The sequence below is a fragment of the Myiozetetes cayanensis genome, unplaced genomic scaffold (assembly GCF_022539395.1).
Source record: "Myiozetetes cayanensis isolate MyiCay16 unplaced genomic scaffold, myiCay2020 scf5-8, whole genome shotgun sequence".
NCBI lineage: Eukaryota > Metazoa > Chordata > Aves > Passeriformes > Tyrannidae > Myiozetetes > Myiozetetes cayanensis.
In genome coordinates this window covers 109,780,770-109,793,122 of record NW_026087742.1, presented here as the reverse complement: position 1 = coordinate 109,793,122, position 12,353 = coordinate 109,780,770, and the positions used below count along the sequence as shown (strand labels likewise).

General features: G+C 50.0%; 1 protein-coding gene across 1 annotated transcript; it reads left to right on the top strand.

The window, feature by feature from the left end:
- The first annotated feature begins 916 nt into the window (after positions 1–916).
- Positions 917–4,417, top strand: RPL8 (ribosomal protein L8). Its single transcript, XM_050331466.1, has 6 exons — positions 917–1,046; positions 1,203–1,346; positions 2,537–2,678; positions 2,905–3,123; positions 3,919–4,034; positions 4,216–4,417. The coding sequence occupies exons 2-6, from the start codon at positions 1,209–1,211 to the stop codon at positions 4,372–4,374; spliced, it is 774 nt and encodes a 257-aa protein (XP_050187423.1). The 5' UTR covers positions 917–1,046; positions 1,203–1,208; the 3' UTR covers positions 4,375–4,417.
- Positions 4,418–12,353: the final 7,936 nt, after the last annotated feature.

Sequence of the window (12,353 nt, the reverse complement as noted above, 5' to 3'; positions counted from 1 at the left end):
CTCTGATGCAGAAAACCTAGTGGGCTGTTAAAGAAATTAAGGCACTTTTCATTTCCCCTTCCAGGGTGTAGCACAAGTTGATTAGGAACACTAAGATGATTACCTCTGCTTTGCTGTATCTCTCAATTATGCCCTAATTAATATTGATTAAAATCTGGTAAAGGCAGCTTAAAGCAACTGCATGGTTCTTATCTTCACTCGCTTCCTTGCCCAAAACTTGCAGCTCTTGAACTGCACAATACAGTCTGATTATTACAGATCCAACTGTACCTGCAATGGATGGAGCCTCATCCTGCAAACAGCATCTTCAGCCCAGCTAATTAAGAGAGGTTTTGGCAAGGCAGCTCAGCAGGCCGTCAGCCCCCAGGGTTTTTTAACTCAGTGCTTCTCCCCCCACCCCGTGCTGGGCCCTGGTGAGGACACACCTCGAGTGCTGTGTCCAGTTCTGGGCCCCTCAGTTCAGGAAGGACATTGAGGGGCTGGAGCGGGCCCAGAGAAGGACAACAGAGCTGGTGAAGGGACTGGAGCACAAGCCCTGTGAGGAGCGGCTGAGGGAGCTGGGGGGGCTCAGCCTGGAGAGCAGGAGGCTCAGGGGAGACCTCCAGGGGAGGTTTAGTTTGGACATTAGGCAGAGTTTATCCAAATAAAGGGTGATTAGACACTGGGACGGGCTGCCCAGGGTGCGTCCCTGGAGGTGCTCAGGGAAAGACCGGACGTGCCGCTCAGTGCCGCGGTCTGGCCGACACGGTGCTGTTGCGTCACCGGTTGGACCCGACGCTCTCAGAGATCTTTTCCACCCCGATTAATCCCGCGAGTGCGTGAAGAAAACCCCGGGAAGCGGATCTGTGAGCTCCGATCCGCGACCCCGGAACGCGGCTCCCACAGGCGGCCCCTCCCTCCCCGTGACGTCACTGGACACTGACGTCAGAGCGGGGGCGGGGCTCCCGCGCTCCCCGCCCCTCACTCGCGCTCCGCCAGCGCCGGAAAGCGGCGCCGCGCGGCCGTGACGTCACCGCTTCCTTCTTTCCGGGGGAGGCCGCACCGAGGTAGGAGCGGCCCGGCCGCCATCCCGATCCCAATCCCCATCCACTCCCATCGGCCGCCATCCCGATCCCGGCGGGCGCGGGGGCTGCGCGGCGGGCACGGGGAGGGCAGCAGGGCCCGGCTGTCGCTGACGGGGCCGTCGCGGTGTGTCCCCGCAGGGCGCCATGGGCCGCGTGATCCGCGGGCAGAGGAAGGGCGCGGGCTCCGTGTTCCGCGCCCACGTCAAGCACAGGAAGGGCCCGGCCAAGCTCCGCGCAGTGGACTTCGCCGAGCGCCACGGATACATCAAGGGCATCGTCAAGGTGCGGCCGGGGCCCTGCCCCCGGGGTGTTCCCGTTCCCGGGGTGTTCCTGTTCTCAGGGTGCCTGTCCCGGGGTGCCCATTCCTCCGCTCCTCTTGTGCGGGATCCCAGCCCATCCCATCCCTCTGCTCCTCCCGAGGGGTGTCCAGACCCTTTCCCGCTCTGCCCAGCGCCCTGAGGATGCTCCTTGACCTGGCCGTGCCTTATTCAGGCATCTGCGTTTTTGTTAAATTATTCAGGTTCCTCTAAAAGTTGAACTGTCCCACCTGGGTGAAGGTGGCAGCACGTAGCCAGCAGGAGGATTTTTTTCGTTGGGGCTTTGCTAGTGTAGGAATGTCGGATTTTCTTGTGGGAATATCAGGTTTTCTGTAGGGAATACCGTGGGTTTGCGTTGCCTAAGAACTCCCTGCACCTCGGGAAACACGAGTGAGGAGAGTTGTCACAGTCACTTGTCTGTAAATACATGGCTGTGTGATTTGATCTCAGTGTACTCCAGCAGCAGAATTCACATGTTTTTTCCAAGAGTAAAAAAAAACATTAGGACATTAAGCCTGTGCTTAATTAGGGACTTCTATAACTTTGTTGTACCTGATATTATAAAGGTTAGAAACACTTTCACTCTCAAAAAAAAAACACGTGGAGGGATCCCTGCCTGTGCCCAGCTCTGTCCCTGCCCAGAGGTGACTGGGCAAAGTGAATTTCTCAGAATAAAAATAAGGAATAAAGCTGTTCAGGCAGGGTTAGTTACAAGTAGCACACTCAGCCAGGGTCATTATTTTGTGATCACACAACAGTTTGGGTTGGGCTGGAAGGGACCTTAAGGACCATCCCATTCCAACCCCCTGCCATGGGCAGGGACACCTCCCACCATCCCAGGGTGCTCAGAGCCCCATCCAGCCTTGCCTTGGGCACTGCCAGGGATGGGGCAGCCAGCAGCCTCTCTGGGCAACCTATTCCAATGCAGGATCACCCTCCCAGTGAGGAATTTTCCCCTGATGTGATGCAGATACTGGGGGTTGCATCCTTACAGATGTGACTCTTCGGCTCATTTGTGCCGGGAGGAATCCAGACCCCCCTGAAAAGTGACAGTCACGTTGGAGTGCTCATCTGCAGTTCTCCTAGTTGTTTGAATTGTGCAGAACCCGCAGCAAGGGCTGTGTCCTGCTCTGAGGCGGCTCTGCCTTCCCACAGGACATCATCCACGACCCGGGCCGGGGCGCTCCCCTGGCCAAGATCGCGTTCCGCGACCCGTACCGGTTCAAGAAGCGCACGGAGCTGTTCATCGCCGCCGAGGGCATCCACACCGGCCAGTTCGTGTACTGTGGCAAGAAAGGTGGGTCTGGGGGGGCTGCCTGGGCAGGGGCAGCACGCTGGGCATCCCAACACCTTTCTCCACACCGGACATGGAGCGGGTGTTCCAGGTCAAACCCCAAAATGTGCCCCGGCCGCTGCCGGAGGGTCCGTGCGGTGCCACCCTCTTGTGCACGAGGCCTGTGTTAAGTAGGATGTAACTCCAAGAACCCAGATGAAGCTGTGGCTGCTCTGGTTGCTCTCTGCAGCTCAGCTGAACATCGGGAATGTCCTGCCCGTGGGCACCATGCCCGAGGGCACCATCGTGTGCTGCCTGGAGGAGAAGCCCGGTGACCGCGGGAAGCTGGCACGAGCCTCTGGGAACTACGCCACAGTCATCTCCCACAACCCCGAAACGAAGAAAACCAGAGTCAAGCTGCCCTCTGGTTCCAAGAAAGTGATTTCTTCTGCAAACAGAGCTGTTGTTGGTAAGGAACACCAGCTGTGAACTTGTCACTGAGCTGCTTGTCACTGCTAAGGAACCTCTCAAACAGGGTGCCAGTTTGTAACAGCCATCTCTAAAAAGGGTCATTTGCAGGCTGGACCCAGGGTTACACACCAGTCTGTGCTCAGGGGCTTGGCTTGAATGTTGTGCCTGCACTGCTTTTGGTTAGGAGTGACCTAATTTTGGAGGTGATCAGGACAGAAAAGTAGATGCTCACTGTCCTCAGGCTGTGGTGGAATTGCTCAGTCTGTAAAATCTGCAGTCCTTGGGGAAGGATTCCTGTAGAAAGTGGCATTGATGCTTTTGGTACAGAGCGAGCCTGCAGGGCAGTGCTGGAGGTGGTGTCGGGTGGGTGGAGCGTTCTGCAAGGTCTGACAAGGAATGACAAGACCATTTCCAAAAAGCAGAGGCTTTACCAGGTTTGTTGTACAAACCTGGTGGTTGTAACTGACAGCAAAACTGTTAATGTTGCACAAGAAATTTGAGCAGTAAACCTGGCAGTGCCTTAAAAACTCCTAAACCTGTGTGAAGGGGTGAAAAGCAGTAACTAAGGTGTGTGTCCCCTTGCAGAGCCCTCAGTGTGTGGCTGCAGCTCGAGTTTGATCTCACTGGTGATGGCTGGAACTTACTGCTTTGAACCCAGCTGGGTTTGCTTGAGATTGGTCTTCAGAAGCTCAGTCTTAGAACTTCAGTGTCACGAGGGATTAGTCTTAGACACTTTATTTTGTACTCCCATGTGTTCTGTTTGGGTGTTAACCATTCCTGCCGTTCCCTCCAGGAATCGTGGCCGGCGGAGGCCGTATTGACAAGCCCATCCTGAAGGCTGGCAGGGCCTACCACAAGTACAAGGCCAAGAGGAACTGCTGGCCACGAGTCCGTGGTGTGGCCATGAACGTGAGTGTGTTGGCAGTCACTGCCCCTCCTTGCAGTTCGGAAGGGGTTTGTGTGACGAGATGATCACTGCACCCCGTGAAAAGCTGTTAAACTTCCCGTCCCCTCGAGCCAGTTCATTGCTGTTTGGCATCCTTTACACGTTCCTGTGTTTTCATTGCTGTCTTGCCTTCCCTCTCCACAGCCTGTAGAACATCCCTTCGGAGGGGGCAACCACCAGCACATCGGGAAGCCCTCGACCATCCGCAGAGACGCTCCTGCCGGGCGCAAGGTCGGCCTCATCGCTGCCCGCCGCACGGGCAGGCTGAGGGGAACAAAGACTGTGCAGGAGAAGGAGAACTAAACAACCTCTGTGGAGGTTACACAATAAATTTCGTCCCAACAGAGCTTGTGTGAAGTTTGTGGTGTTTGTTTGCTGCTGCAGTGGGGTTAAGATAGGGATGATACTCAAGTTGTGAGTGGAGATAAGGGTTTTTTTCCCCCTTGCCTTGAAGAGGAAGGGGATTCTCTCAGCCAGCACTTTGTAAGCTGGTCCTGCAGGCTGGAGTAACATTTGGTGTGGATGCTCTTGTGCCCTGGTGTGATGTCAACACTGGCCTGGTTATGGGATTGCTTGGGCCTGACAAGGCATTACAGTCAGTCAAGTTATCCCCTTAGTTACATAATCATTTTCCATTTTTATTTGCTCTGTTTCTTTGGAGGAAAAGCTTGGGAGTTGTAGGAACTCCTTACAGAGGAAGTGTTTCACCTACTATCACTGTAAGGTTTGGGCTTCCTTTCTGAACCATCAAGTTTCCAAACAAATCAGAGATGCTCCCTCTGAGCTCAAACTCGGAAGTTTAAGGTATCACACAACCTGCCCCTTCACTCATCAGTGTTTGGGGAGGGCAAACAGCTTCAAAATTCTGCCCTGTGCAGGCTGTTCAGCTGTTCATGATGGGGTGTTCTGAGCACTGAAGTCCCACTGGGAAGCTGTGTTCTCCTAAGAACGGCTGTCCTGTGAAAAGCCAACTTTTTGGAGGGGAGTGAGAGAAGAGCCATGGGGTTTCTTGCTAAATGGCTTTATTCACAGCTTTTCTGAACTGGCCTTTGGAGGGAAAGAAAGAACCAATCTCAAAGCAGCTGAAGGTCATTCACATCTGAGCACAACTAAAGCCAGGGCTCCTGCTGATCTGCAGCAGCTCTGGCTGTGCCAGAGGGCTCAGTGCTGAGGGCACTGCAGCCAGACTTCCATAGGTATTGATGGGAATCCCATGGAATGCAAAGCAAGGAAAATAATTTCCTATATCCACCCAGAAAAACAGCACTGGAGCTGGCCACATGTCTAGAGAGAAGGAAAGGTGATTTAAAAATGCCCCAGACCACACACCTGGGAAAAAGGCATCAGATCCCATCTGGGGGGAAACAAAAAAAGCACAGATAGGTTTTGTTTCTGTTTATACTCTCCCAGTACCAGGAGAGCTTGTAAATTTCACATCTCACGTTTTTGCCATGAGATCAGAAGCTCCCAAACACCATCAGAAGAACAGGTGAAGTATTTAATGTTCCACAACAATTTGCATTAAAATGCACCTAAAGGACTTACAGAAAGCATGGTTTCCAACCACACTTGGAGCTGTAGACTCCATATATTTTGTAGGGAAGGGGGTGATGGCTACTGACAGGAATTGTCACCTCTGCTGTGGATCCCAGGCTCTGACTGTCCCACAGGTGCTCACAGCCAACAGCCACAGGATCGGTGCATGACATCCACGGGCAGGGAATAATTGCACAAATAAACTACCACTTTATGATGCTGAGGGCAGCTACAAACATTTAATGTAAATATACAGATTGCAGTGTTCAGTCTCTTTAAATTCACAGTGGTACGAGGATTTTGGAGAGTTTAGTCCAATCACCAAACTCCTGTTGAGAGTAACTATTGTTACAGTACAGTCTCCTGTTACAGACATGAACATGGATTTAAAAAAGCCACAGTGACACTGGAAAATTACCACAAGGTAAACACTCTCTCAGGGCAAAATTCTCTCCCCTAGCACCTCAGTGCTAAAAACTTAAGAAAATTAGGAGGGAAGAGAAAATTAGTGAATGACTAAAAAATCAGAGGCTTTAAAGAAGCCAATCTCTAAAATGAAAAATTTAGGTAAACTGAAGTGTATTTCCCACAGTCAGGATCTCATTTAAGCTCCAGCAGGTTACCTGACAGGGGAAATTAAAGAGAACTAACAATACAACAAGAATAAGAAGAAAATACTCATAAAGATATACTGTTGAGTTCGTAATAAGCTTAATTCAGCCTGGGAGGATCTGTGGAAGCACTGAATGGACAATGAAAATGGGACTGAAGTGAAAGTCAGTCCTTGGCCTCTGTGAGGGCTGAGTGGAGGGTCAGGAGGTTCAGCTGGGCAGGGCAGTGGATCCTTCTGAATCCAGAATTTCTGTAGAAACCAGAAATCCAGCAGGCCAGGGACACTGCAAAGAGCAGGGAGCCTTTACAGCCGTGGCTGGTGGGGTGGGCGGGCATCCGAGCTCTACTGAAGAAGCTTTAACACAAAACCGCTTTTGAATGTAAATTAGCAAAATAAACAATGTTCCACAAAAAACACACGTCTCCTTCCATAGTCTTGTGCTTCTGCTACGCCCATAACTCACTGTGTAGAAACATGGGGTCATAGGATGGTTTGAGTTGGAAGGGACCTGAGAGATGACCTTGTTCCACCCCCTGTCATGGGAATAATTGTGGTGCAATTATACTTTAATTATCCATCATATCCAGGAACCTCCTGCTCAAACGGGCTGTTCTCATCAGCGTGACAGAATCCAGCTGATTTGTTTATATAGTTTATATCCAGGATACTTCGTGGCTGAGTGTCTCCATTCCCAGCCCTAACGTTGCACAGGGGACATGAGCTACTGTATGAGTGGTCAAACTTAAATACAGCCGTGCTTATTATTAAAATAACAATAAAAAACTTCATGTAAGGATTAGCATGGTTACAAGGACATCAGAAATCTTGAAATGGAGCCAACTCTGTTTTAAAGACAGATGTTAAGTGTTCCTGCAGAAATGTCAGAGGTTATTTCCAGTATAAGGCTTTGTTTGCTAGAAGTAAAAAAATAATAATAATAAAAAGATACATACCAGTGAAGCACTAAAAGGTCTTCCTTTAAAAGGGGTTCAAATTCCCACCTATTGAAAGAACAAAGAGCATTTTATTTACACTTCAAGGGTGTATTGAGAAACATAAAGTGCTACCTAAGCATCAACACTTACCACAAGATCTTTCACAGGAACAAAACCCCCTCATTAACATCATTGTCCCCTTCCAGCACCTCCGCAGCCAAACGGCTCCGGCACAGACCAAACATTGCTACCTTGTGCCGAGACAGGAGCAGGAATTCACCCAGAGATGGGGGAGGATCCCTGTGCTCCAGGGCTTTCCACAGAATCATCTCCCTGTCCTGCCCGCCCTGCCCGCCCTTGATAAATCAGGTTGGGGGAGCAATTCTGGAGGATCCACAACCTGCCACACACCTGGTGCAGGGAGGGAGGAAATGCAAAAGGAGGTGCAAGGAAACAGGGTGAGGTAGGAAAAAAAGTCAGAGCAAACCCATCCAGAGAGTTTCTGGGAAAAAAAGGAGAGGCAAACCAGCTTCAGCAACAAGATAACGATGCTGTTATGCTGAAGTCACCAGGTAAGTATCTGTCAAATCCAAGGGAAATGCTTTGGGCTGTATTTTCAGCTAATGTAAAAACCACAGGAGCCCAAATTCTATCAGGTTTCAAGGAGTCTGGTGATCAATAAATCATTATAGCCTCCATAGAAGGTAAATTTAAAAACACGCTTTTTTGTCCTGTGGCATTAACAGTTTCTTAGAGAGAAATGTGAGAACAAATATTTTTAGGAGTCACTTTGCATTTTTGCTGTCTTCATCAAAACCTTTCTTCTCCCAGTTACAGCAACCTCCCCAATCAGCAGTGACCTGTTGGGATACTCCCAGAGTGTATCCTGAATTCTCATTTTTGCTAGCACATGGATGTCCAGGAATTCACAGGCACATCCCCTCAGATGGGTGACACTGACTGACCAGACCCACAAACTCAGGTGTTACAGAACCACAGAATTGTCAGGGTTGGAAGGGATCTCTGGAGACCCTCCAGTCCAACACCTCCCCACCAAGGCAGGGTCACCTGGAGCAGGTGACACCTGAATGTGCCCACGTGGCTTTGGAACGTCTCCAGAGAGGGAGACTCCACGACCTCCCTGGGCAGCTGTTCCAGTGCTCTGCCACCCTCAAGGTAAAGAAGTTCTTCCTCATGTTGAGGTGGAACCTCTCGTGTTACCCCTGCTTTCATGATGATGTGTTATTTAAACAGGTTTATTTAATGTTAGTACTACAAATTCCTGGAAATTTGCATTTTCATTTACAAATCTTCAAGGGCAAACACAGAGAACCAGAGGTTTCCAGCAGCTCTTTCATACCCACCTCACGTTCCTTTAGGCGATGGCCCCTGCCCTGGCAGAGTAAAGGAAATGGGCAATGGGCACCTCGTGGAAACAGGGTGAGAGCAGCTTTGCAGCAGCTGCAGCAGCTTCTGCCGGCCTGGAATGTGGGAGGACACCTGTCCCTGGAATAGCCCCTCACCTGGCCCTGGAATAACCCTTCGTATGGAGGAGAGGCCGGTGCCACTCACAGAAGCCTTTGGCCCTTAGCAGGCACGAAGGTGGGTGATGCCCAGGAGCATTTCCATGCATCCAGCTCCTCTCCAGCCACTACAGCACAATCGAGCTGGTCCTCAGGTGCTACAACAGGTTCAAAGGCAGCAGCAAACCTGGCTACTTTCCCACCTTGAGGACACCCCAGCTTTTATTTCCCTGTCTTCATCACAGCGAGTCTCCTCCATCGACAACTTTGTTAGATTGCATTTTAATAAATTCAACACAAGAGGCCTCCACTAGCCCGTTCTTCAATTAAGTCCACATTTTATTTATGGTTTGCTGTTGGTACTTCAATCAGATTTATATATACATAATCTAAAACCTACATCAAAACCATGTTGACTGCTCTGAAGACCGAGAGAAGTGACACGATTGAAGTTTTCTTCCACAGCTCTATGGTAAGTCTACATTCCCACAGCAGGTTTTTGGTTCAGGTTGCAGAAGTGTTCAGAAAGCCAGTGCCAGGTCTCTCTCAGACTCGGAGTGGGAGGGTTACACAGTTCTCTTTCAGCATTTCAGTCTTACACACAACCACAGTAGCAATCAGAAACATTTCTTTATTCTAGATAAACACCTGGGTTGATCTGCAGAACCCTGGCTTTTCATATTCCCACATCCCTCCCTTTCTACACCCTCACCAACACAGCTGGAAACTCAAGTTCCTCCCTGCAGTTCCACTATTTGAACATCAGTTGTGAAGGGATTTGATGCTACTCCCCACGGGAACTGAGGCAGCACGAGAGGCTGAGTGAGGAGTGTTTGTGAGTCCAGGTGGTGCCACCTGAAAAACGCCAGTTCCTCCAGTTGGGTGCAAACACAGGTACCCCAAACGATCCCCTACAGCCCCAGGGGAGGCAGGGACTGCCCGTGCCTGCCCAGCAAACAGCCCCACCAGGTCTTTGTGCACCTGTGCTGGCCCGACCCAGAGCAGCTCCCGTGCTGCCGGAGCCGCTCCCGGCGGATCAGCCGGCAAAGAACGTCAAGAGGTAGAAAGTATTCCCAGAGGCAGCTGGGGAAGCCCCTCGCTCAGCCCACTCCCTGTCTGTATTTGCTCAGAGGATTCGACTTGGTACAGATCCCAAGAGGAGAAAAAAGGATAGAAAATGCTTTACATGCTACTTAATCTGAAGTTCCTGCCCGGAATCAGCTCCTCGGTGCCCGGGGATCCCGTGGTTCGGGCACTTCACACCGGGAGGGCTCACGAGCTGCTGCCAGGGGGTGTGTGGGGCCAGAGAAAAGTCCATTTCCAGTTCCCCAGGGATTTCACGGAGCATGACCTGTCCCTTCAGGGAAATATTCCAATTTCTGCTACTTCACCTGGCCCTAACCATGCACAGGGGAGGCTGATAGAATTTCTATCATTAAATCCTGAAGACCTAGTCTTCACATTTCTAAGCTTTTGAATTTGCTTCCAGAAGACCTCCCGAGGACTTTAAAGCACCTACCAGATATTTAAATACAATCAAGTATATTAAGTGTCCACGTTTTCAATCAGCCTTCTTTTCCAGAGTAGATTCCAGCAAAACCTACTGGTTTTGTTCACCTGCACAAACCAACTGTTCAAGGTAGAAAACGAAGGGGGGGAGAAAAACCCAACCAACCAATCAACCAAAGAAACCCAATAAGCCACAAGCTTTTAGAATTCCTGGCTGCCCTTCAATAGCACGAAGCTTTCCAATCCCACACAAATTAAGAGGAGATTTGAGAGATGACAAAGCCCACCTGGTCAAGGCTGCTGCTACTGCACTGGAAAAAGCTCTGCTCTGGAGGCTGCCTGGCAAGCGTGGGGGGGTTTTCTGCAGCAGCAGCAAACAGCAGGACAACAGGTGTAGGTAAAAAAAAAACAACAAAAAAAAGGAGGTAAACAACATCATGGCAAGTGAAGGGATTTGATTCCAAGAAAATACAAAAATATTAAATATAAAAATGACCCTTACAATCCACAAGAGTGGAAAAACTCTGTAAGAAAGAATCACAAGAAACGACGGACAGGAATGCAGGGGCGGAGGGACAAGAACTCAGCAGCATTTCAATAAATAAAGCTACCAAAAAAAGCTTTAAAAGCTGCACCTACAGAGGTGTCACTACAGCAAGGGAACAGAACTGCTCGCTTAATGGCTCAGGTGAAACCACGCCTGGAAAGCAGAAAGCCTGGAAATGGGGATTTGGGGGAAAAAACCCAAACATTTCAAGACTTTGCTCTGGTGAGGACTAAAAGGGACGCTGCAAACTGTGCAGCTGACACCAACTTTGGGCAATACAAACCAAGTTACTGGAATAGCTGTTGCAAACTTAAGAAAAAAGATTAACACCATCAGACATTTTGAATAGTACAGAGACAGAGAAGAAGGGAATGATCTTATTTTTCTATGAGTAGATTTAGGATGAATTCACAGACCCTTTTTTCTCTTATTTCCATTCCTCAAGGGTAGCTCACGGTTAAAGACTAGGAGGCGTTTTTTGCACATTATTTTGACCACTGAAGAATGACCCTGTCATTTCAGAATTGTGCTGATGTGATTAAGGCTATATTAAATTCTTCCAAGGAAACAGCCTGTAGGTCAGTTTTATTATCAAAAAGTGGCTCTAAGGAATTCTAAAGCTAAAAAATACAGAGTTGGGTATTTAAAAATCCAATGAAAAGTTAGCCCTTATTCAGGAGAGCATTTTTCTCCTTCAGAAACTCATTCCCTCATGCTTGTTTTCATTTCACTGTCTGCAAACAAGAGAGAGATCTGTCTTTTGTGCCACCCACTGACTGATCTGGCCTGACCCCTGGAACACGTCACCAACTTCCACTCCTGCAGTGCTGAAACCAACTGGACTCACACAAATGCCGTCGAAATCCAGGGATCCACCACAACTCGCATTAGAAAATCAGATTACAGGATGAGGATCTCTGAATTTTAACAGCTGGAAACTACATCAACACACCTCCACAAACAGCCTGCCCTAACACACACTGCAGGGGTGGGACTGAGCAGCTGCTCTGGTAGAAAAGGACACAGGAATGGCTACTGGACACTTTAAAACTGGCACCCCGAGGGAGCCAACGCAGAAATAAAAGGGGCATTTCTGGTGTGAACCTTACAAAGCTCCACAGTGTAAAAAGTGACAGTGCTGGGGTTGGTTAAAGCCCTTCCAGCCCAGCACAGCTGTCCAGGCTGGAATAGAGGGCAAGTCCCAGTGCAGGTGACTGAACTGACAGGACAATCCCCAAAGACCACGAGAAGGCAGGGCCAAGGACACCCTGGAATGGCACGGAGGGCACACACGGGGAGGTCACTGCTCAGTGTACTCTGATCCCAGCGGCAAACCAGGAGAAGGTGCAGAGCCTAAACGAGGGGCTTGCTGCTGTCCCCTTCATGAGGCCACCTGGAGGAGGATCAGAAATCCTGCAGGAGGAAGCAGCGGGTTCCCCTCCCCTTGCTGTGTCCCTGCAGCACCGCTGTGCAGCACAGCACCTACAGGACAGCTCACAAAGCCTGGCTTGCCTGGCTCTACAGAAGGCAGGACTTTATTCCCAAGACCTCACGGCTGTGGAAAAAGTGGTATCATGAACACGATGGGGCAGCATGGAAAGCAAGAAGATGGGGAGCCA

Bases quoted from the DNA above. Each gene is read 5' to 3' on its own strand.
- RPL8 (XM_050331466.1), top strand. From the start codon at position 1,209: ATGGGCCGCGTGATCCGCGGGCAGAGGAAGGGCGCGGGCTCCGTGTTC. The intron at 2,679-2,904 runs GTGGGTCTGGGG...TGCTCTCTGCAG, and splicing joins CGTGTACTGTGGCAAGAAAG to CTCAGCTGAACATCGGGAAT. The intron at 3,124-3,918 runs GTAAGGAACACC...CGTTCCCTCCAG, and splicing joins TGCAAACAGAGCTGTTGTTG to GAATCGTGGCCGGCGGAGGC.